The sequence below is a fragment of the Nicotiana attenuata genome, chromosome 2 (assembly GCF_001879085.1).
Source record: "Nicotiana attenuata strain UT chromosome 2, NIATTr2, whole genome shotgun sequence".
NCBI lineage: Eukaryota > Viridiplantae > Streptophyta > Magnoliopsida > Solanales > Solanaceae > Nicotiana > Nicotiana attenuata.
In genome coordinates this window covers 11412785-11435474 of record NC_031990.1, presented here as the reverse complement: position 1 = coordinate 11435474, position 22690 = coordinate 11412785, and the positions used below count along the sequence as shown (strand labels likewise).

The window sequence follows — 22690 nt, the reverse complement described above, 5'->3', positions numbered from 1 at the left end:
ATGCTGAGGGGAATACAAAGATAAGAGAATCACGGCACCAATGATAACTACAATAGCCAATATACCTTGAACCAATGAAAACAGTTAAACACAGTAAAGGAAAGTGCACGGCATCACCCTTCGTGCTTTTACTCTCAACCTCACCATATAAATCAAGAAATGGCACGACATCACACTTCGTGCATTAACTCTCATAACATGGCACGGCATCACCCTTCGTGCATTAACACTCACAATATGGCACGGCATCACCTTTCGTGCATTAACACTCATAATATGGTACGACATCACCCTTCGTGCATTCACACTCACGATATGGCACGGCATCACCCTTCGTGCATTAACACTCACAATATGGCACGGCATCACCCTTCGTGTATTAACACTCTCCCTTACCACATAATAATGAACCAATAAATACAGGGAGATAGGATCAATAAGTATAAACCTTACTTCAACAACGGTTCCACAATACTAATCTCAGATCGGAATCCATAATCAATTATCACCAAATAATGTGGAGGTTGAGGACTCACGATAATCTATGGTCCAAATTCATGATCAATAAATATTACCAGAGAAGTCATCCAGTAGCCAATAAAAAATAATGTGCCGATTCTAGTTGTTGGAGGGAGCTGATGGAGATTAGAAACAAGGCGGAGCCCCATATGTTGTGGAAAGTCCAACAAGGAAAGCTCTCCTTCTGGTGGGACAATTGGAGTGGCATGGGTCAATTAGCACAATTGCTACATATTCAAAACCCTAGCAATCTTTTGGTGGGATATTGCATTACAAAAGGAGCATGGAATATTAAATTCCTTGAGTTATTGGTTCCTACCAATATGGTTCAGCACATCAGAGAAATCAAAATTTGAAATACTCAAGGAAAGGATAAAGCAATATGGAGATTGTCTACTGATGGTCTTTTCTCTTACTCAACTGCCTTTGATCTTCTAAGACAAAGAGGTGGACAACATCGAATGTGGAAGGACACTTGGATTAATAACATACCTTTCAAAATCTCACTCTCAATATGGAGGATCTAGAAGAAAAAAATTCCAGTTGATGAAATTATCTCCAGATTTGGACAATGTCTGGATTTTAAGTGTTCTTGTTGCAGACAGCCACAGGAAGAGACTATTGAACATGTTTTCAATACTAGTCCTAAAGCTAGAGCAGTATGGACTTTCTTCTCCAAGGATTTAGGTTTTCATTAAAATCCCCAAAGCCTTTATATAAGAACACTCACATAGAAGAATCAGACAACCTCAAATTTTTATATCAGGACTTTGTATCACGTAGCACCAGTTTACATCTACTGGAAAATCTGGAAAGTTAGATGTGGAGCAAGATATGGCAGAGGATATCCAACTATGGAGAGAATATGCAATGAAATTCTCTTCCATCTAAAGATACACTTGAAGAAATGTTGGCTAGCAGCTAAGTGTCAAGCTCATAGCTAACCATAGTTAAGCTTAAGTGTAATATTAACTAGAGTTAGTTAGTTAGTAGTTAGTGAAAGTCAGTTAGTTAGTTTGTTAAATACTGTTTTAGGTTGTACGGAATATAGTTTTGCAAAATTGAAGTGAGTTGAATCTCTTCTTCTCTCATCTTCTCCTTCTAGATTCTTCTTCACATTAGCTTTGATCTCCATTCCCATGGTTGTTAACATGGTATCAGAGCCATCGGTGTGGATCTAAGCAAGCTTGCGAACGAGTTTCTTCATCTAAGTTGCTTCAATTCTGCATTTTGAGGTGCCGAATTATCTCAGAGTAACTCTCGATCAAAGCTAGGTTTTGCAAATTGTGTTCTGTGAAGTAAATTTTCAATCAACAATGGCGGTTGAAAATGATCAAATCAACAATACTACTCCTACTCACACTGTCATGACCTCAGCAAATGGAAATTTCATGACTAGTACCACCTTTCCTACCATTGATCACAATCATCCTCTGTATCTATAGCCAACCGACACACCAGGTAGTTCTCTGATTTCTCTTCAACTTACTGGATCTGATAATTACACTTTGTGGAGTCGCGCAATAAGAATTGGCTTGCTAGGTAAGAGTAAATTAGGATTTGTCGATGGTAGATTTCCTAAATCTAGGTTTGAGCCTGAACTTCATGATCTGTGGGAGAAAGTGAATGCTATTGTTTTGCTATGGATAATGAATGCAGTGAGGCCGGGTTTGTTAAGTAGTGTCCTATATGCATCTAGTGCTTATAAGGTTTGGGAAGACTTAAAAGAGAGATTTGATAAAGTAATGTTTACCTTAAAAATGGTAATAACAATTAGATTTGATTTTGTGGTTCTAAAAATACGTGATTTATTTTTATGCTAGTTGTTAGGCAATAGATGCTAAGTGAGAGACTAGAAGATAAGATAAGAGCTTGAAGATAGTATAAAAATCAAATCGAATGACTGGAAATCGGGGCCTCAGGGTCGAGTCGGATGCTTAGCTAAGTGCAGTCGATTAAGGACTAACAATTATGAGAGTTTTGACGGCGGCTCTTTATGATCAAATAAATGAAGAACAATTAATGAAATGTAATAAATGCAAGTAAGATAATGAATGTAGGCAATAGAATCAAATAAAGAGTATATTTAAGTTAGAGAGCAGAGAATATTCTTGTTCTTGTATTGAATGTTGTATATTGTCCCATCCTTACAAAATGACAAGGGTCCTCTTTATATATGAGTGGAAATCCCAACATGGTGTAGATGCATTTATTACAAAGATACGCGGCTGATACAACCATTTAATGCCATGGTACGGGTTTGTACTAGCTTACTAGACTTGGTCAGCTTTAATCAAGTGCCTTGGGAACTTCCCGTTTTGTCATCATAACCATCGATCTGCACTGCCCCGAAGTCGAACGTCGGGAACCCTCGGGGTCGAACCCTGAGCCGTGCCTCGATCCTTTGGAGACGTGCTTGTGAAGCATCATAATGGCCATAAAATCGGACCCTCTGATTTTTACTGTATACAGATAGTCCCCGCGTTTCTTAGAATGAGAATGATAAGAAACGGTCTTGAACTCTCACCTCTTCGGTACTACCATCATGACGTCAATTCGTCAGAGCATTAAATGCCTTGACTCAAAGACTGCGCATGGGTCGCTATCAATACGACTATCGAGAAAACCCACGAAGCGCTATTGGTTCGACCTTGGCGCTCCCCAAATGCTGCCTATATGGCTTCTATAAATACCACAACCGCTTTGTCATTCACACTTTTACAACACCTTCAAGATTTTATAACTAAGTCCACCATCTTCTGCGTTCTTTTCCCTTCTGTGCTTGCTCCTTTACTTTTCTTCCTAGAAACCCTTCTTTTTTATAGTCATGGCCAGAACTTCTAGAACGCTACCTCAAAAGGAGGGCACCGCCTATTCGTCACGCCCGTCGAAGGGCAAACTAAAAGTACCCCCGATTGTCGAGCAATGTACCCCTACCAAATTCGATACTGTATCCGATTTTTCTGTTGAAAATCCCCCTACCATACCAGGCCGATGTGAGCACGTATCTCGGTACATCAGCATGGTGACCGATACGAACAGAGTGAAAAAGGACTGCCGATGGGGGGAGGTAGCGTTAGTAGAAATCCCCAATTCTGGGGAGATCATAGTGGACCATAAAGCTGGCTTCCTTAGTGTATATACATACCCGTTTACTTTAGGCCCCGCAGATTCTTCGGATCCTTCTTCCCCGTTGATAGATCCGGTGATTCTCGATTTTTGCCACGAGTACTGAGTGATGCTTGGTCATATCTATCCTTCTTTCTGGAGGATAGTTCATATGCTCCGGTATTTTTCCAACAAGGTCGAGGGTGTGACTTTCACCCTCAATCACTTGGTTCGATTATACAGCCCTTGTATTTTCCGGGGTTTGATCAAGCTTCATCCTCGATCCACGAGGCCGTTCTTTTCGAGCATCGAAGAGGACAAGGATTGGGGGTGGATGAGTCGGTTTGTCTGAGTGAGGACCTCGGCCATTATCCCGGCTAATAGGATGCCATTCCCGGAGGAATGGAATATGCAACGTAAGTACCCCTACTTCGAGCTCGTTTTATTACCCTCTCTTTCCTCTCTGAAAACGATCTTCTTTTTATTATGCAGCCACCGCTTGGTATCCCGGCGCGGTTTAGAACCTATTGGGATGGATCAGACTGTTGGATTCCGCTTTCCCTTATCTCGATCGCTCTTGGTGCAATTTGGCCAAAACGCGATGGCAGGCAAAGAACCACGGTATGCTCTTCACTGCTATCTTTACTAGGTTCCCTTACGAGTATCTTTGTGGTGGTAAGTTTGATGCATTATGCTTGTGTAGGCCTCGGGGATGGAGTGTTGATGAGGCCGGCTCCTGCTGGTGAAGAGGGGACCTCAAAATCCGGCAAGGGTAAGAAAAGGAAGAAAGAGGCTTCCACCGAGTCTTCAATTAAGGTCGATGCCACAATATCGACTTTGGCTGCTATGGCAAGTCCTCATTCTGAAGATGAAGGTGATGATGATGATGATCACCCTTTGGCACGAAGGGCAAGATGGAGTTCTGATGCTCCGCCGGTTGCTGGTCAGGAGGCCGCTGGGTCGGGAGTGGTCGATGCAGACCAGACCCCTGCTGAGGAGACCCTCGAGGAGGGTTTGGGCATAGTCCCTGAGTTTCAAGTCGGACATGGCACAGTCCGTACCAATGAACCCCGCCGCTGGTGATTTCGGAGGGCCTCAACCCGAAGCTTCTCGAGGGCAAGACGAGACCCTTAGAGAACTTAATGCCCTGGGTGACTTTACTTTGCGCCATTCGTACTCACCGAGGGAATTCAGGGATGCACAGGACCTGATTATCGCCGATGTGGGGGGAGGGGGGGAATGTGCTTGAAGACCTCCTCGCCGGTGTCGACGAGAATATTAACCTTGATTCCCCCGTCGCTCTCGAGGAGGCGGAGAGGCTTCATCAGCAGGTGATATATTTGACATATCATTTGTGCTTTAAATCTTTGTGCTCGACTTTCTAACTTTTTTGTGTTGTTGCAAGCTAAGAAGATGTATGATCATGCCTTCTCTAGGCTCCAAGACGAGCTTTCGTGCTGCGGGAAGGAGCTCGAGGTGCTCACCTCGGCGCTGAAGGAGTCGGAGGCCTCCTCTGCCCGAAAGGGGGAGGAATTGCGTGGGCTTCGGGCGAGTTTGGAGGGAGTGCACCAGGAAAGGGCTGGCCTTGCTGAGCAGGTAACATGGCATCCATGAACTCACCTTTTTATTCTTATAATTCGATGCTCACCAACTTGTTTTGCCTTTGCAGATTGGGCAAAAGGATGCCCTGGTAGGGCAACTTGATGAAGAGGTTGCGGACAAGAACGCGGAGATCCTCGAGCTGAGGGGGCAAAATGAGGCCATGACCTCGGATAGAAACCTTTTGCAGTCGGAGTTGGCATCGACCCAAGGTCTTCTTCGGAGTGCTCAGAAGGAGGCTGCTGCACTATTCGCGGCCAAATCTGAGGCTGAAGAAAATGCATCTTCGTACCTGAAAGATGCCGCCACTGCAAATGATCGGGCTAGAGAGATATTGGAGAAGGCCAAGCAGAAGCTGACTCGAGCCGTTGCTCATGCTCGCTCACAAGCAAGGAGGGAGGCTCTCGAGGAAGCAAGCGCCAAAGGCGCCGATCTTTCAGCTGATATTGAGGAAGCCCGGATCTCGAAGGAGGAATCGACGTTTTTGGCCACTTCGGATGAGGGCTCCGGAGATGATCCAGAGAGCAGTGATAGTGAAGAATAGACCCACTTTGCCTTCCTTTTCCTTATTTTATCGTAGCCATGGCTGCTACGTCCACACCCGTTCGCCAAAGAGAGGAGAGTTCCGCCTCTGCTTCGCGCTCGGTCGATGGTACGCCGCCGGTATTTGGTGAGCTAAACTCGAGGTGCTTTGTCACGAGGAGGTACTTTGCGTTAGAGAGACCTCCCAATGTTCAGGGCCATCGAGAGCATGCATCGAGGTTTATTTCTTCAATAGGGGAGGAGCACCTCGAGGCAGTTAGAAAAGACTGCGGATGGGGAGAAAAAGTGATACTGCAGGTACCTTCCCCGGAAGAGAGCATCATGGCTCATGTCGAGGGGTTTTTGAACGTGTATACGTACCCCTTTACTTTGGGCCCTCTCGATAGAGTCGTGCTCGAATTTTGCAGGAGATGTCAGGTTACCCTGGCACAGGTTCACCCTTCATATTGGAGGATAGTGCTGATGATAAGGTATTTTTCAGATAAAGTCGGGCTCGAGTTCACCCTTAGTCATCTTCTTAGACTGTACCGGCCCTTGCATCATCGAGGCCTGATTACTCTGCGATGTCGATCCACTCGGCCTTTGTTGCCAGCAATGAAGAAGATGGGAACCGAGGGTGGATGAGTCATTTCATCCGAGTGCGGACTGTCGGTACTATCCCCGCAGAGTTCCTTCCATTTCCTGAGAAATGGAATTTCACACGTAAGGGGTACACTTGTGTTCTTAGTATTTTTGCCCATGGTGAAGGCGGACTCTGTAAAGATGCTTTCTTTTTCTTTTCTTTTTTGCAGCAATCCCGTGGATGCCACACGAGGTTCCCGACCTGGCAGATTGGTCTCGAAAACTGGCAGCTTGCTCGACTTACGACGAGCATAAGTGGCGAGATCTGGCCAAGGGTAGATGGGAGGCAAAACATCACGGTACGTGGTGTGTGGATTGCTTTCTTTGAAAGGTACTTTCTTTTATGTGTACTGACTTTGTCACCGCAGGCATTGGAGATTTTTCTGAGATGAGGTCGTGCCCCCTCGGGGAGGAGGAAGAATCATCGGTTCTGGGGTTGAGGATTGATAACAAACGGAAGGAGTCCTCGAAGGACGAGGGTGCTCATAGTGAGGCAAGTCCCGCTCGAAGGCTCAAAGAAGATGTATCTTCCGATTATGCGGCATCTGAGGCTTCTAGCCTTGGAAAAGTAGTTCCTCCCTTGCCGCCGTGTTCATTTCCCGCCGAAGGTACTTCGAGGGATACAGGTGTTCAGTCGCCATCCGCACCCCCGCCGAAGGTACTTCGAGGGATGTTCGAGATCAGGAGCTGCCTAAATCGAGCGGGGTCTCGAGTGACCATGTCACCACCGAGGTTGGTTCAACTGGGGTCGGCGAGACCAGGCCAGCGGATGTGTGCTCAACCTTTGAAGAGACTCAGCGGCTTGATTCTGCGGTGAGCTTCGGTTGACTTTGTTGGTCCTTTGATTTTACATTTTCGCTTTCTCATTGAGCTTCTTTTACATAGGCCTTTGACAAGCTCAAGTCCGAACTACTCCGCTGTGGAGCCAGGTTGCGGAAAGCCTTGGATGAGGCAAAATCCCTCAGGCTTCTTTGTGATAAGAGGGGAAAAGAATTGAGGCACCTTCGGTATGAGGCGAATCAAGACTGAACTACGAAAGCCATCTTGAGAAACAGGTAACCTTTGCTCCGAGGGAATGCGCGCTTCTTCCTTTGTTCTCAGAGATTAATATTTTAATGCTTCAGTTGCAGAGCAAGATAGAGGATCTGTAATGCCTTTGGGATGAGGTTGTCCAGGCCAAACATGAGTGTGACGAGCTAAGGGCTCAGATAGATGCCCATATTGCGGCCAAGAAGAATGCTTTGGCCAAGGTTTCTGCCTTCGAGGTACATCTCCGGAACGCTCGTGAAAACAGCTCGGTTCAGACGAGCAGGATTGCGAGGCTAGAGTCCGGCCTTTTGGAGATGAAGGCCGAGGTCGTGGACGCCCGGGATGAGGCTGAAGAGATTCGGGCTAAGGCCGAAAAGAAAGTGGCCATTTATCTAAAAGACGCTGCTGATGTTCGAGCAAAGTTGAGAGGTGCTTCCGATCGAGAGGGCAGGAGTAATGAATATGCTCGGTGTAAATCTCGGAGAGAAACCCTCGAAGAGATTCACGCTAGGGGATTCGATCTCTCGGAAGAGATAGCGCAGGCCAAGGCGGATGAATATGACGCCAAGTTCCTCTTGTCCGATATCGAAGATAATGAGGAGGAGGCCGACGGTCCACAATCCCTGAGGGGGAAGTAGACTAGGCTTTTTCTTTTTGATTCTTTGTACAGGGCTCTCAGAGAGCGCTTGACAATGTAGCTTTTGTATTTTTTTTCTCGTATACATATAAAAGGAAACTTTTCGGTTTAATCCTTAGTGTATTTCCCTCTGCTTGCGCACTTTTTTCTTCGTGTTGAATTTATACGTTCGTCGATGATTGGCCAGGTGAAATGGACTTCGAGTAATGACCCTTATGTATATAATTCGGCCCTGAGGCTTGTTAAAGTGGCCCGTAGTCTCTTACGCGTAAGGTCGGTATGACCTTTAACGTAGGCTGGCGACATTGGCTCTTATACGTTTGGTCGGTAGGACCTTTAATTTTAAGCTGGCGACAGTGGCTCTTATGCTTTGTTCTTAGGCGTATTTAGTTAATTGTTTCGGGCTCAGTCTTCGAGTCGGATTTTGACTCGAGCTCATTGACCCTTAAGTTTTTGAATTTGGCCCTTAGGCTCTTACGCGTTGGGTCGGTACGACCTCTAATATGGGTTGCGGCAGTGGCTCTTATGCATAGGGTCGGTACGCCCTTTAATATAGGCTTCATTTTCCCTCGTTAAATATTTTTGAAGTTTTTGTGTTCGCTCGACTCTTCGACGGCTAGACAAGAACCTCGATTGTAAGTTGTTATGTAGCGATGAATGAGCACCTCGGGAGGTTTCGCTCGATGGCTGAATTGCTTTGAAGCCTGTTGTTTGGAGCTTATATGATCGAAGCTCTTTTGCTTATGACGAGGGTAGCCTGATTAACCGGTTCTTTTCAAAGTTTGTTCGAAGTAATTGAAGGCATGTGATTTTATAGCGACGGTCGGGCGTCCCCGAGTCACGTTAGTTTGGCTGGTACAGCCTTGTGACCGTATTCATTTGTATTGGGCCGTAGCCTTTTAGTCCCCGAGTGATGTAACTTCGTCGTCTATATCGAGGGTATGCCTTTTTAGGGGTCTTACAAGTTCGAATATATAGCCTTATCTTTAAGACCGGGATTATGCCTTTTTGTAAGGTCTTATAACTTTTTACATGCCTTACTTGAGGTCTTACAATTTTGGTTACTTGGTACAAGTATAGTTCATGCCTTGCTTGAGGTCTTACAGATTTTGGTATAGCTTTATAAAGGTCTTACGAGCTCGAGGTTTCCCACATGGGGTCTTATAGCCTCGGGTTTTCGATAAGTCGATGGGGTGGCAGTCTGCGACAGTCCCCGAGATATTGAGAGTTTCTTGGCTCTGGAGGCGTTTTGTGTAAATTTGTAGTTGCCTCATTGAGGGCTTACTAGTTCGAAGATTTCGAACCGGAGGTCATGTGACTTCGAGTTTTTGACGTCAGTCCCCGAGTGTTCGGGAAATTTCTTGCTCTGGAGCTGTTTCTTAAAAAAATAGCGGATTTCTTCGAAGCGCAAAGCGTTTTGATGGAAAAAATATTTCTTGATTACTTGGCACAAGTATACATGTTTTTTGCTGTCAAGGGCTCGGTTATTCTATACGGACACGATTCATTCGACCGTTTGGCCCGATACATCATTTTCCTATCGATACCCTTTTTGGCACAGCTTGACTTCTCCGAGGAGGTGACCTTCCGGGGGGGATGCCCCCCAGTATTCGAGGATGATTGAAGAGGAGCCTTGAGTACTTGTTGAGTTTTCCCTAGGTAGCACATAGATGTTGCCTCGTTAAAAACCTTGCCGGTAAAACCCTTTCTAGGATAAAACCCGATCGAAGGAAAAGAGTGCAACGCATGCTTTGAAACCTAAGGTCTTCAAGCTGGAGATCGCTTCGACTGTTCCAATCAGATACCTGCGCACAGGTTAGTGTAAAATGTAAATGAAAAGGGGAGATGATTATACCTTAGTGGTGATGGCGCTTCGAGCCTCAACACACTTTAATCGTTCGTTTTAGGGACACAGTACGGTCCTTTGCTCGTTTAATCGGGCATAGCTGCGAATGTATTTCGTGATCGCTACTTCACTGTCTGCTTATCCTTTAGCTCCTTTTATGTCGGGGGCGTGGATGCCGGTGCCACATCGTGCACCGCAAACATCTCTCTTGCTGCATGCTGTTCTCCGTAGACGGTTTTTATTCCGTCCTTTGTCGGAAACTAGGTGGATGGTACTGCTCTCATGCAGTGTATCCATGGCCTTCCGAGCACGGCGTTGTACCTCATGTCCCCCTCGATGACATGAAACTTGACATTTTGGGTTGTGCCGACCACGCTGACCGGGAGGGTGATTTACCTTTTTGTTGTCTCGCTCGCCATGTTGAATCCGTTGAGGACTCGAGAGGCGGGCATGATCTGGTCGAGCAGTCCGAGCTGCTCCACCACCCTCGACCTGATAATGTTGGTCGAGCTACCTGGATCTACAAGTACACATTTAATTTGAAATGTATTTACAAGAAAAGAGATTACCAGTGCGTCGTTATGAGGCTGAGACAAGGTATCGATATCCTCGTTGCTGAACATGAGAGCATCCTCGGGTATGTAACCCCGAGTTCGCTTTTCTCTGGTGATGGATATTTTTGTTCGTTTGACAATGGGTTCTTGTGGGATGTCGACTCCTCCAACAATCATGTGGATGACATGTTGTGGTTCTTCTGCTTCATTTGTCCTGTTCGCCTCTCTTTCCCGAAATTGATTTTTGGCCCGGTCGCTGAGGAACTCTCGAAGATGCCCTTTGCTGATCAGTCAGGCTACTTCTTCTCGGAGCTCTCTACAGTCTTCGGTCTTATGACCGTGTGTGCCGTGGAATTCGCACACTAAATTATGGTTCCTTTGCGACGGATCTGATTGTACACGTCTTGGCCATCTAGTGTCTCTGATTTTACCGATGGCAGACACAATGTCCGAAATGTCGACGTTGAAGTTGTACTCAGACAAGCGGGGTGCCTCCGTTGGTCCTGTGCGTCTGTCGAATCTGGCTCTACTTATGAGTTCCCGAGGATTCTGACCTCGATCTAACCTTCGGTCATTTCGGGGTATGTTACGCCTTGGGGCGTTTCTTCTATCTTCAGTGTATGGTTGGTACCTTTCCTTGTTGGGCTTTGTTTCCTTTGCTAGAAGCCTGCTAGGATATAATGACCCCGAGGGGGTTCCTAGTTGGTCGTTCTCGACCCTGATCTTCGATTAGTATCGATTGTGGACATCTGACCAGGTCACGGCGGGATATTCAACCAAGTTCTGCTTCAGCTGCTTTAAAGCTACCGAGCTTCGCTCGTTCAATACTTGAGTGAAAGCCTGTACAGCCCAGTCGTCGGAGACCGGTGGTAGCTCCATGCGCTCCATTTGAAAGCGAGACACAAACTCCCGCAACATCTCGTTTTCTCTTTGTTTGATTTTGAAGATGTCGGATTTCCTTGTAGCTACCTTGATGGCACCGGCATGCACTTTTATGAAAGAATCTACTAGCATAGCAAATGAGTCTATTGAATTCGCGGCAAGGTTGTGGTACCACATCATGGCCCTCTTCGAAAGTGTTTCTCCGAACTTTTAGTAGGATAGACTCAATCTCGTCGTCCTTTAGGTCGTTGCCCTTCACCGCACAGGTGTAAGCGGTGACGTGCTCGTTGGGGTCCGAGGTTCCGTTGTACTTCGGGAGATCGGGCATTCTGAACTTCTTCGGGGTGGGTTTTGGAGCAGCATTTTGTGGGAATGGCTTTTGTACGAACTTCTTTGAATCTACACCCTTTAGGATCGGGGGTGCGCCCGGAATTTGATCGACCCTAGAATTGTAGGTCTCCACCTTCTTGTCATTGGCTTCTATCTTCTTCTCGCCCGACTCGATCCTCTTTGTGAGGTCCTCGAGCATCTTTATGATGGCGGGGTTGGTTGCTGACCCGTTGTTGCTTGATCTTTCTGGTACTTGCTCGGCTTGAGGAGCCGTTTCTGGTGCCGATGTGCTTGGAGTTTTTTGGTGGCTTTGTATTTGAGCAATCGCCAGTTGCTGTGCCTGTAACATCTCAAAGATAACGTGAAGGCTAACCCCTTGTTCCCCCCGAGCCGGGGTTTTTTGGGCTTCTTGTTGTTCTTCTTGGCGTACACTCATGTTGGTGTAGAAGCTTATCTCGACGTGTTGAGCGTTGCGCGAGACCACGTCCACGGGAATTGGTTCTGGTGCATCCTCAGGGTTTCGTGGTGGTACACCAATACCTGGAACAGCTACACCATTCTCTCCATGGTCCTCAACATCGTTGTTTTCATGTGCGTTCACTGAGTTAGATATTTTGACCTGAAATCAAAGATTCTTGACAAGAAAAGTGTGAAAGATAACTTGCGTTATGTAGTAAACCAGCAACAAAACAACCACTATTATTTTTAGCCCCACGGTGGGTGCCAAACTGTTTACCTTGAAAATGGTAATAACAATTAGATTTGATTTTGTGGTTCTAAAAATACGTGATTTATTTTTATGCTAGTTGTTAGGCAATAGATGCTAAGTGAGAGACTAGAAGATAAGATAAGAGCTTGAAGATAGTATAATAATCAAACCGAATGACTGGAAATTGGGGCCTCGGGGTCGAGTCGGATGCTTAGCTAAGGGCAGTCGATGAAGGACTAACAATTATGAGATTTTTTATGGCGGCTCTTTATGATCAAATAAATGGAGAACAATTAATGAAATGTAATAAATGCAAGTAAGATAATGAATGTAGGCAATAGAATCAAATAGAGAGTATGTTTAAGTTAGAGAGCAGAGAATGTTCTTGTTCTTGTATTGAATGTTGTATATTGTCCCATCCTTACAAAATAACAAGGGTCCCCTTTATATATGAGGGTAAATCCCAACATGGTGTAGATGCATTTATTACAAAGATACGCGGCTGATACAGCCATTTAATGCCATGATACGGGTTTGTACTAGCTTACTAGACTTGGTCAGCTTTAATCAAGTGCCTTGGGAATTTCCCGTTTTGTCATCATAACCATCGATCTACACTGCCCCGAAGTCGAAAGTCGGGAACCCTCGGGGTCGAACCCCGAGCCATGCCTCGATCCTTTGGAGACGTGCTTGTGAAGCATCATAATGGCCATAAAATCAGACTCTCTGATTTTTACCTTATACAGTAAATGGTTCCAGAATTCTGTATCTACATAGGGAGGTTCATACCTTGACTCAAGGAGTTATGACTGTAACTCACTATTTCTCCAAACTAAGAGAGCTTTGGGATGAGTTTGATGCACTTATGCCATGCCCTGGTTGTCCCTGTCCTAAATCAAAGAAGTATGCTCAGCACTTTGAATATCAAAGGCTCCTTCATTTTCTTACTGGCTTAAATGAGTCCTATTCTCAGTCAAGGAGCCAAATCATGATGATGTCCCATTTGCCTAGTATAAATAAGGCCCATTCTACATTAAGTTGATCAAGAAAGCCAATAAAATATTGCAAATATGACACAAGTAGCTCAAGTTTTTGAAGCCTTGGACAATGTAGCTATGTATGGTAGCAAAAATACAAATAATACTGGAAACTACAAAGCAAAGAGGAGTCAGGTTCAGTGTAAGTATTGCCATTACAAGGGACATACAAAAGAAAATTGCTATAAGCTAGTTGGATACCCTTCGGATTTCAAATCCAAGAAGAAGGGAATCAACACTGGACAGTATGCAAATCAAGTGTGTGGTGCAGAGTTGAAATGCACGGATAGATATACTGTGGGGAGCAACGTAGCTTCTAGTGTGACTCAACAAGGCAGGGGAGGGATTTACTCTAATTCAGGTGTTCCACAACCAACTAATCAACCTACTTTCTTCTAGCAAATGCCACATCCTGCTCCTGTCTTTACTCCTGAACACTATTAGCAGATTGTTCATATGTTGTCCAAAGGAAGCACAGAAGTATCAGACTCATCAAGCAAATCAGCTGCTGCAGGTATTTTGAGCAAGTGAATGCTTTTATGTCTCATTGTGTTACTGACAAGTGGATTGTTGATACCGGGGCAACAAATCATATGACTTCATGCCTAGACATACTGCACAATTATAGGGCACTTCCAAACATAGAAGAAAACAAAGTACCCTTACCCACTGGAAGTGTGGTATCAGTATTACACACAGGAAATACTTCTGTATTAAGTAATCAGGAAATCTATAATGTTCTCTACATTCCGGACTTTAAGTTCAACCACTCTCAGTTTTAAAACTCACTAAGGAACAAAAATGTATGGTTGGCTTCTTCCCTGACTTTTATATTTTTAGGACCTCTTCAGTGGTCAGGTGAAGGGGATTGGTAGAGAGGAGCATGGATTGTACATACTGCATGGGAGCACTTCTATATCAGCCTCATCTCAGGCAACAAATAAGTGTGTCAACACAGCAAATGATGTTTTCATTTCTTCTTCTATTTCCAGTACTTCTTCTAGTGTGTCTAGTTCTAACATTTGCAGTTTATGGCATAAGAGGTTAGGACATGCTCCTATAGACATAATAAAGAAGATAGAGACACTGAGTAAGCTGACAACAGGTAATTCTAATCAGCCCTGCACTGTATGTCTTGTTGCTAAACAAACCAAGATGCCTTTTCAACTGAGCAATACTACAATAAAGTCTGTTTTTGAATTAGTTTACTATGATATTTGGGGACCATATAGAGTACCTACAATGATGGTAAAAGGTACTTTGTCACCATAGTTGATAATTACATCAGGTTTACTTGGATTTTCCTCTTAAATTCTAAGTCATAAACAATTGTAGTTCTAAGAGATTTTCTTACTCAAGCAAACAATGTGTTCTCTACTACTGTTAAAATTCTAAGGACTGATAATGGAAGTGAATTTTTTAGTGCTGAGTTCAAGCAGTTATTGTCTAGTCTCGGCATTGTCCATCAGAGTACATGCCCAGCAGAATGGGGTGGCAGAAAGAAAACATAGAACTATTTTGGAAATGGCCAGATCTATCAGGTTTCAAGCAGCTGTGCCTCTAAGATTTTGGGGAGAATGTGTTACTATAGTAGTGTATTTACTCAATAGGTTACCTTTTAAGGTAATTGGGTACAACTCACCTTTTGAGAAGCTGTATTTGCATCTACCTTCTTTATCTCATCTCAAAGTATCTGGTTGTTTGTGTTATGTAACAGCTCCTAAAGTTTTGGACAAGTTTTCACCTAGAGCAGTGCCTGCTGTGCTCTTAGGCTACTCCTCTACTCAAAAGGGGTATATATTGTATAACTTGCATTCCAAAACCTTTATGGTCAGAAATGTTGTGTTTCATGAAATTGTGTTTCCTTTCAAACATGTTAGAGATTCAGGAACTCTAGTTTTCCCTGTTCTGGATCTGTTATCTTCTGAGTGGAATGCTGCAACTCCTATCTCCTCTTCAGCACCCACAGTCGAAGATTCAACTGAGCCTGCTGCAGATTATATGTCATCAGAGTCCTCTGCAGACATTCCTACCTTTCCTACAGACACAACTACTTCTGAACTTATCATTCCCACTGTGAGGGACTCTCAGAATGATGCTTGTGCTGACACATCTGCAACTTAATCATATCCTCCCGAGCCTCTTGAAGAATGCAAGAGATCCTCCAGACCAAGCAAGCCACATGTATGGCTGCAAGATTATGTCACCATCTCCAAATGCTCAAAATGTACTTATCCCATCTCCTCATATGTCGACTACTCTCATATCTCCCCTGCTTTCAGACAAGCTCTCACAGCCTACTCAGCTATCTCAAAACCAACTACTTTTAGAGAGGCTGCTATTGATCCTAGATGGGTGAAGGCTATGTAGTTGGAGATTGATGCACTGGAGGACAATCATACCTGGAGCATTGTAGATCTTCCACCGGGAAAGACACCTATTGGCTGTAGGTGAGTTTACAAAATCAAGTATATAACATCTGGGGAGGTAGAAAGGTTCAAAGCTCGATTGGTTGCTAAGGGGTATAGTAAAAAAGAAGGTTTGGATTATGGTGAAACCTTTTCTCCTGTGGCTAAGATAGTTACTGTCAGGTCTATCATTGCGTTGGCTGCTTCTAAGCAGTGGTTGATCTTTCAGATGGATGTCCATAATACTTTCCTTAATGGGGATCTCATTGAAGAAGTTTATATGCATATACCTAAGGGGTTTGCTAGACGGGGGGAGACTCACAAGAAAGTCTGCAAACTCCATAAGTCCCTTTATGGACTTAAACAGGCCCCAAGACAATGGAATATGAAGTTGACTGAAGCCTTACTTCATATGGGGTTTCAGCAAAGTGATTATGATTATTCCCTGTTCACAAAGAAAGCTGGGAGTGACATGGTAATCATACTGGTGTATGTAGATGATCTGTTGATCACTAGGAACAACCAACAGTTGTTGTGTGACACTAGGACAGATCTCAAGAAAAAGGTTCAAGATGAAGGATTTAGGGGAGCTGAAATTCTTCCTAGGCATTGAGTTTGCAAGGTCTAAACAAGGAATTCTCATGTGTCAGAGGAAGTATGCTCTAGAGTTAATATCTGAGTCAGGTCTAAGTGGTGCAAAGCTAGCTGGAACACCATTAGAGCTGAATCAGAACTTAACACCCACGGAATATGACAGTTGCTTTAATACCAATAGTGCTCACTTGGATGAAGCTCTCAAGAATCCTGGTATTTACCAAAGATTGGTAGGAAGACTGTTGTATCTTACTATGACCAGGCCAGACATTGCCTTTGTAGTTCAGGTCCTTAGTCAGTTCATGCATTGTCCTAAGAACTCTCACATAAAAGCAACATTGAGAGTGGTAAGGTATATAACGGAGGCACTAGGTTTGGGACTACTGATGCCTGCAGAATCATCTAGTAAGCCGATTGCCTATTGTGACTTAGACTGGGGGGCATGCATACAGAGAAGGAGATCAGTTACAAGGTACTTAGTTAAGTTTGGCAATGCATTGATATCCTGGAAGTCTAAGAAGCAAAGTACTGTCTCTAGAAGTTCAGCAGAAGCAGAATTCAGAAGTATGGCTTCGTGTGCAGCAGAAGTTACATGGTTAACAGGTCTGTTCGGCGAACTAGATGTCAAGATTGAGATGCCTATAACTCTAATATACGATAGCAAAGCAGCAATCCAGATAGCTGCTAAACTGATATTTCACGAGAGAACAAAACATATTGACATAGATTTTTATTTTGTGACGGAAAAGCTAAGTCAAAGACTATTGAAAATTGAGTATGTGAATACAGAAGATCAACTAGCAGACTTACTCATAAAGGATCTGGGAAGAGCTCAACATGAATACTTGCTGAACAAAATGGGGCTGAAGAACTTATTTGAATCATCAGCTTGAGAGGAATGTTGGCTAGCAACTAAGTTTCAAGCTGATAGCTAACCATAGTTAAGCTTAGGTGTAATATTAACTAAAGTTAGTTAGTAGTTTGTGAAAGTCAGTTAGTTAGTTTGTTAAATACTATTTTAGGTTGTACAGAATATAGTTATGCAAAAGTGAAGTGAGCTGAGTCTCTTCTTCTCTCATTCTTCTCTCATCTTCTCCTTTTAGATTCTTCTTTACGTTAGCTTTGATCTCCATTCCCATGGTTGTTAACAAGAAAGTTGGAGCACAAATTGATTTGAAATGGAACTGGTATACTCTTTGCAAGGAACTGGACAGTAGAAGACCTTCTTTAACTATTAAACTAGTCACATGGGAGAAACCTCCAAGTAGCTGGATTAAAGTTAATACAGATGGGAGCAGTAGTTCAGAAAATCAAACAACAGGTACAAGAGGCATTGTAAGGGATAGAAATGGAGATTTAATTATGGCTTTTTCTAAAAAGCTCCATTTCTGCACTAACAATCAAGCAGAGATTCAGGCTGCTTTATTTGCGGTTAACTAGTGCAATCAATAGGGATATTGTAATATCATTTTGGAGTCAGACTCACTGCTGGTGGTAACTATGCTATTCCGTTTTATCTAGTTCACTTATATGACAAGAATGGAATTCCTTGGGAATTGTCTCAGTGCGTGGAGGAGATTAAGGATAGTTTGCAAATTCACCAATACAAAATCCAACATTGCTACAGAGAAGCAAACTCTGTAGCGGATGTTCTTGCTAAAGCTGCGAGTAACCTGCAAAATGGAGATACTGTTTTTTTCTATAATTGGAAAGACCTTCCAAGGGATGCTAGAGGTTGCTCAAGGATGGATCAAAATCCAGATGCCTAATTTTAGGATCAAGAGACAAAAGAAAGGGAATTTCTGGTAAGGTTATGTCTACGCTCAAATGTAACTAGGAACTGTTCTCCCAATTTTTTTTTGGAAATTTAACTTCTTTAACCTAATTGTCTTTGCACTAGGATCTCTCTTTGTTCTTGGAAATGTTACAGTATATGATGTGGAGATAACATGTATATTTTTGTCATTAAAAATATGTATAAAGTTAGGCATGCCTAACTTACTTGATGTAGATGGAAAGGTAAGGTTTTATGTCCCCCTTCTTCATGTGTTCTCATTTTGGATGCTAATATACAGGTTTGGAGTTATGCCTAAACCCCCACTGTGAAGGTGAGAGTTAAATAAATAAAAAAAGCCTAACTATATATATATATATATATATATATATAAAGAGAGAAAGATTGACAAATGACAAATGACAAGCAAATGGACATCATCAGAGTTGTGGTTATAGTACCATACACTTAAATCAAAGAACATGAGAAAATTAAGAGTTACATTTTGTAGTCACAAGCATATACAAATGATTATGTCCATACTAAACACTTACAAGGGCAAAAAATAAAAAAGAAAACGAGAAGACTAGCTCTTAGTGCCAAATATAATAAATTTTGACAATGCAAAGAGTTATTTTCTTCAAACGTGGATGTATCAATGTGTTAGGTGATCAGATCTTTCACTCTTGATTCATGACTAATTAGGCTATGCACGTGATTGCTAGAGAACTTTCTTGTACATAACTCCCCAACCTCACTTTTGCTTCATGCTCTGTCTAGCCTCTGCAACTTTTTAGGCAAGAGGAAGGTCCTCTTACTGTTCAATTTAGCCTAATAACATCTACATTTAAATTTTAGCCAAAACCTTTAAGTAAATTTATGACCTTGTCCAATCTAACCTTTATCCAACATATATTACAGTTGAAGGAGAGGGAAAAGGGTTAGATTTGCCTGTGCACTATTCAAAATTGAGAAAAATTTTTGTTCATTAAACTTTAGTTTTATCTTGTACCGCCGTTCAGAGAAATTCTTATTTTTGTCTATGATCTCTACTAGAGCTTTAGCTATTATAGGGTAATCTTACACCGCATTCAAAAGCTAAGGGTTGAATATGAATTTTTTCCTCAAAAAATTTGAACATGTAGAGCTTTATTAATACTAAGGGTAAATACGAGAAAATTTGCTAATGTTAAAGTTATGGATGAACCACAATTTAATGTAAAGCATAATTGAGCATAAGTACATGGCCAAATTTGGATATTTCCCTTAAAAACAAGATTTTGTGAGTAGTTTAAAAGCCTAACTGATCCAAAGAATATATTTTTTCTACAAATAGGATCATTCCATGCCACTAATTATTTTGACCCGTTAAAAAAAATTAAAATAGTCTGTGCCAGTATTTTAAAGCATGTTGCCAGAATTTTAAAGCACGATGCAAGAATTTGAAGCACACTGCTAAAACTTTAAAAATGCTGTCAGAATTTTAAAGCACACTACTAGAATTTGAAGCATGCTACCAAAATTTTAAAGATCGCTACCAGAATTTTGAAGCATCCTGGCTAAACTAAAAATCAAGTCGGATACTTCAAAATCCTAGCATCGATCTTTAAAATTCTAGTACGGTTCTATTTTATCAAAACTTTTCTTGGTCAAAATATAAATGGTAGGTCAAAAATAGGGTGAAGTACATAAATAGCAATAGTGGATGATCTTTAAAATTTTATTCCCACTTGCCCGATTGGTAGAACTTCAAGTTTAACAAGTGTTGTCCCTCGCTTGCCTCATGGGTAACACTTTTAACTTTTAATCGTGAAATTCTACCCATGGACAACCGATGGTCAAAATCTAAAGACCACCCAAAAAGTATCATACTTGCTGCAAATTTTTGTCTAAAATATAATTGAATGACAGGCCATCCAGTGTGGGTGAAGTACACAAATAACCCTCAAAGAGGATGATCTGATATTTTTGCTCCCCGCTTATCCTATAGGTAGAACTTCAAGTTTAATAAGTGATACTTCTCGCTTGTCCATGGACAATACTTTTAACTTTTAACTCTGAAATTCTGCTCATGAGCAAGCGGGAATCAAAAGTTAAAGATCATGTCATATTTCTACAATCTTTTGGCCCAGTGCTGCGAAGCCAATTGACCCAACAACTAAATGGCGATCCAAACTCCAGACGAAGCTCGTATTTCCCCAGGCCCATTTGAATTCCCTCAAAACCCTAGCGAAAGTCCACCCCGCCCCAACTGTAAACAAAACCCTAGCTGCGTCTAATACTGATACCTCCTATATATACATCTCCTCTCCTCTACATCTTTCATTGGCCTTTTTCTGGTATTGCTGTTTGCTGGGTCTCTTTCTTCCTTGTTGCTAAGATTCATTCTCGATTCAGTTCCTTTGTCATGTGATTTTTTTATTTTCAGTTTCATTTTTCCTTTATTCATCTCTTCTTAAAATTTGTTTTGTTTTTTACTTAAATATGTGTGTGGTGAGGAAGCAAATTATGTGGACTAGAGTTTCTGATCCTGGGGATTCATTCCCTTTTGGTTGAAGACAAACCCTTGGCTGTCTGAGCACACTCTTTCTTAATCCTTATTTGTTTTTCTTTTGAACAAAAAATTGTATATTTTGAAATATATTTTTATTTATGTCAAAGTTTTAACGATTTGAAGATTTTGTTTTAAAAACAGTATTATATGATTCGTCTTCTGATATGGTTGTTGTTTTAATTGAGTAGGGGCTTATGATGATAAATTAAATTATCTTAGCGGATTTCAGTGAGGTTTAATTATCAATGATCTGATTGTTACACACACTGAGGCCCTTGAAAATGTTCTACAAATCTCAAAAGTTATATTTTTCAGTATTTATTATAATTTCATTGGATTTGTTCAATAAGAGATTTAATGGGAAAGATTATGCAGTGATGAGACAAAGCACCGTAGGGGTGTAATAGGGCAGTGGAAGAAGGTTTAAAAGCCTTCTCCGTGAGCTCATTTAATTAACGACTTCTCCTTCCACTGAGCATAATTTTATTTCTCAAATCATATTGTTTTTCTTATCTTTTTGGATTGAATATAATGAATTTGATAGATGGAATTATTAGAAGAATATAAAATGCGTCTATTACCAATTCTGGGGGATAAACAATTCCTCTCAGGCATAATGGCTTAGACGCCATATTGGAAGTGGTTATATCCTGATTGATGGACTCTTACCTGTGCCATACTATCCTGGAAACGCCACTTACATTTCTTCTCCCTATTGGCTTGTTATGTCAACAATGGCTGCGCAAAATCAATTATTAGAACAAAGAAATGTGATTTAGCTGATAATTATAGGACAATGTAAATTTGAAATGTGCTTTCTGATAAAAGGAGAGGAATAACTAAGCATAGTAACTTCCATATAAATTTGATAAATGATTACTTTACACAATATATAGCAGTAATAGTTCTAAATTTTTTTGGTAATATCGTTTTACTTCTAATGTCTTGTTCCTACAAGCGGTTTGGACCAAAAATTGTGTGACTATAAATATTAGCAGCATTCTTTTTGTGGTGGAAATGTGGCACTTATATTTTGTGACTATAAATCAATTTATTTTTAAAAAAGAAAATGGGTTGATTCTTTCTTGCAAGGATTAAAAATTAAGTAGATTCACATAAAAAAATGGAATGTATAATTTTAGCAGCAGTCATGTGAGTCTTACTGATGAAGAGTGAAATGGCTTTGTTTAGGCTGTGAAACATTCTGTGTCTCAAAACGTAAATACACCAAGGCGGAGCTGCCACTGAATATATTGGACCTAAATCAAGACATATTCATACTAAATTAACTAATATGAATAAGTATCATACTAAATTAGATACTAGTAGAAAATAACAGGATAAGTTCTGCAATTATGAAAGATGTCCTCGAACTATGATTAATAACTTCGAAAGTAGAATTACCCTTTTGTTGAAAGACATTTATCTTAGATCAATTAGGCTTTGCGCTCCATTACATAAGGACTATCTATATTATTGTTCATAAGTGATTTAGCACATGGACAGCCTTTCTTTGAGCTATCGAATTTAAGTTTACTAAGCAAGTACATGCTACACTTTGTACTAGAATTTGAGCATAGCAAGTTATATGACTAGCTAACATAATTTTGTATGAATCACTACTCAATGATAAGTTTTTAACCAAATTTGCTTTCTAGTCTGATTAACTAAATTAAGAGAACTCCTATGCAACACCAAGCTTGCAAAGTCTGAAAATATTGGAAACAATATTGTTCCTATTTCTCCAAACACCTACCTCTTCCTCTTAGTACAAGTCCTTCGTCTGGGGAAAAGTAGCAAACCCTCGAGGCTAGAGCTTAGTTCACCTTTGAACACAAATACTACTTTTACCTAGTTATACTATATTAGAAACTTATTTACCTATGTTTTCTATGTTTTTTATGTTTTAATAAATCTAGGTTTTTATTATAAATTACGTAGATTGC

The 22690-nt window shown here is 41.7% G+C and overlaps 2 protein-coding genes across 2 annotated transcripts; both read left to right on the top strand.

Moving 5' to 3' along the window:
• LOC109216601 lies at positions 13448–15538 on the top strand. Its single transcript, XM_019380774.1, has 4 exons — positions 13448–13775; positions 13862–14094; positions 14255–14519; positions 14838–15538. Exons 1-4 carry the CDS (start codon positions 13448–13450, stop codon positions 15536–15538), a joined length of 1527 nt encoding a protein of 508 aa, XP_019236319.1.
• On the top strand, positions 16464–17309 carry LOC109216593 (uncharacterized mitochondrial protein AtMg00810-like). Its single transcript, XM_019380767.1, has one exon. The coding sequence runs from the start codon at positions 16464–16466 to the stop codon at positions 17307–17309; it is 846 nt and encodes a 281-aa protein (XP_019236312.1).

Coding starts and splice junctions, on each gene's coding strand:
- LOC109216601 (XM_019380774.1), top strand. CDS start 13,448: ATGACACAAGTAGCTCAAGTTTTTGAAGCCTTGGACAATGTAGCTATG. Junction 13,776..13,861: donor AGGGATTTACTCTAATTCAG/GTGTTCCACAAC, acceptor CACTATTAGCAG/ATTGTTCATATGTTGTCCAA. Junction 14,095..14,254: donor CCTTACCCACTGGAAGTGTG/GTATCAGTATTA, acceptor TTATATTTTTAG/GACCTCTTCAGTGGTCAGGT.
- LOC109216593 (XM_019380767.1), top strand. CDS start 16,464: ATGTGTCAGAGGAAGTATGCTCTAGAGTTAATATCTGAGTCAGGTCTA.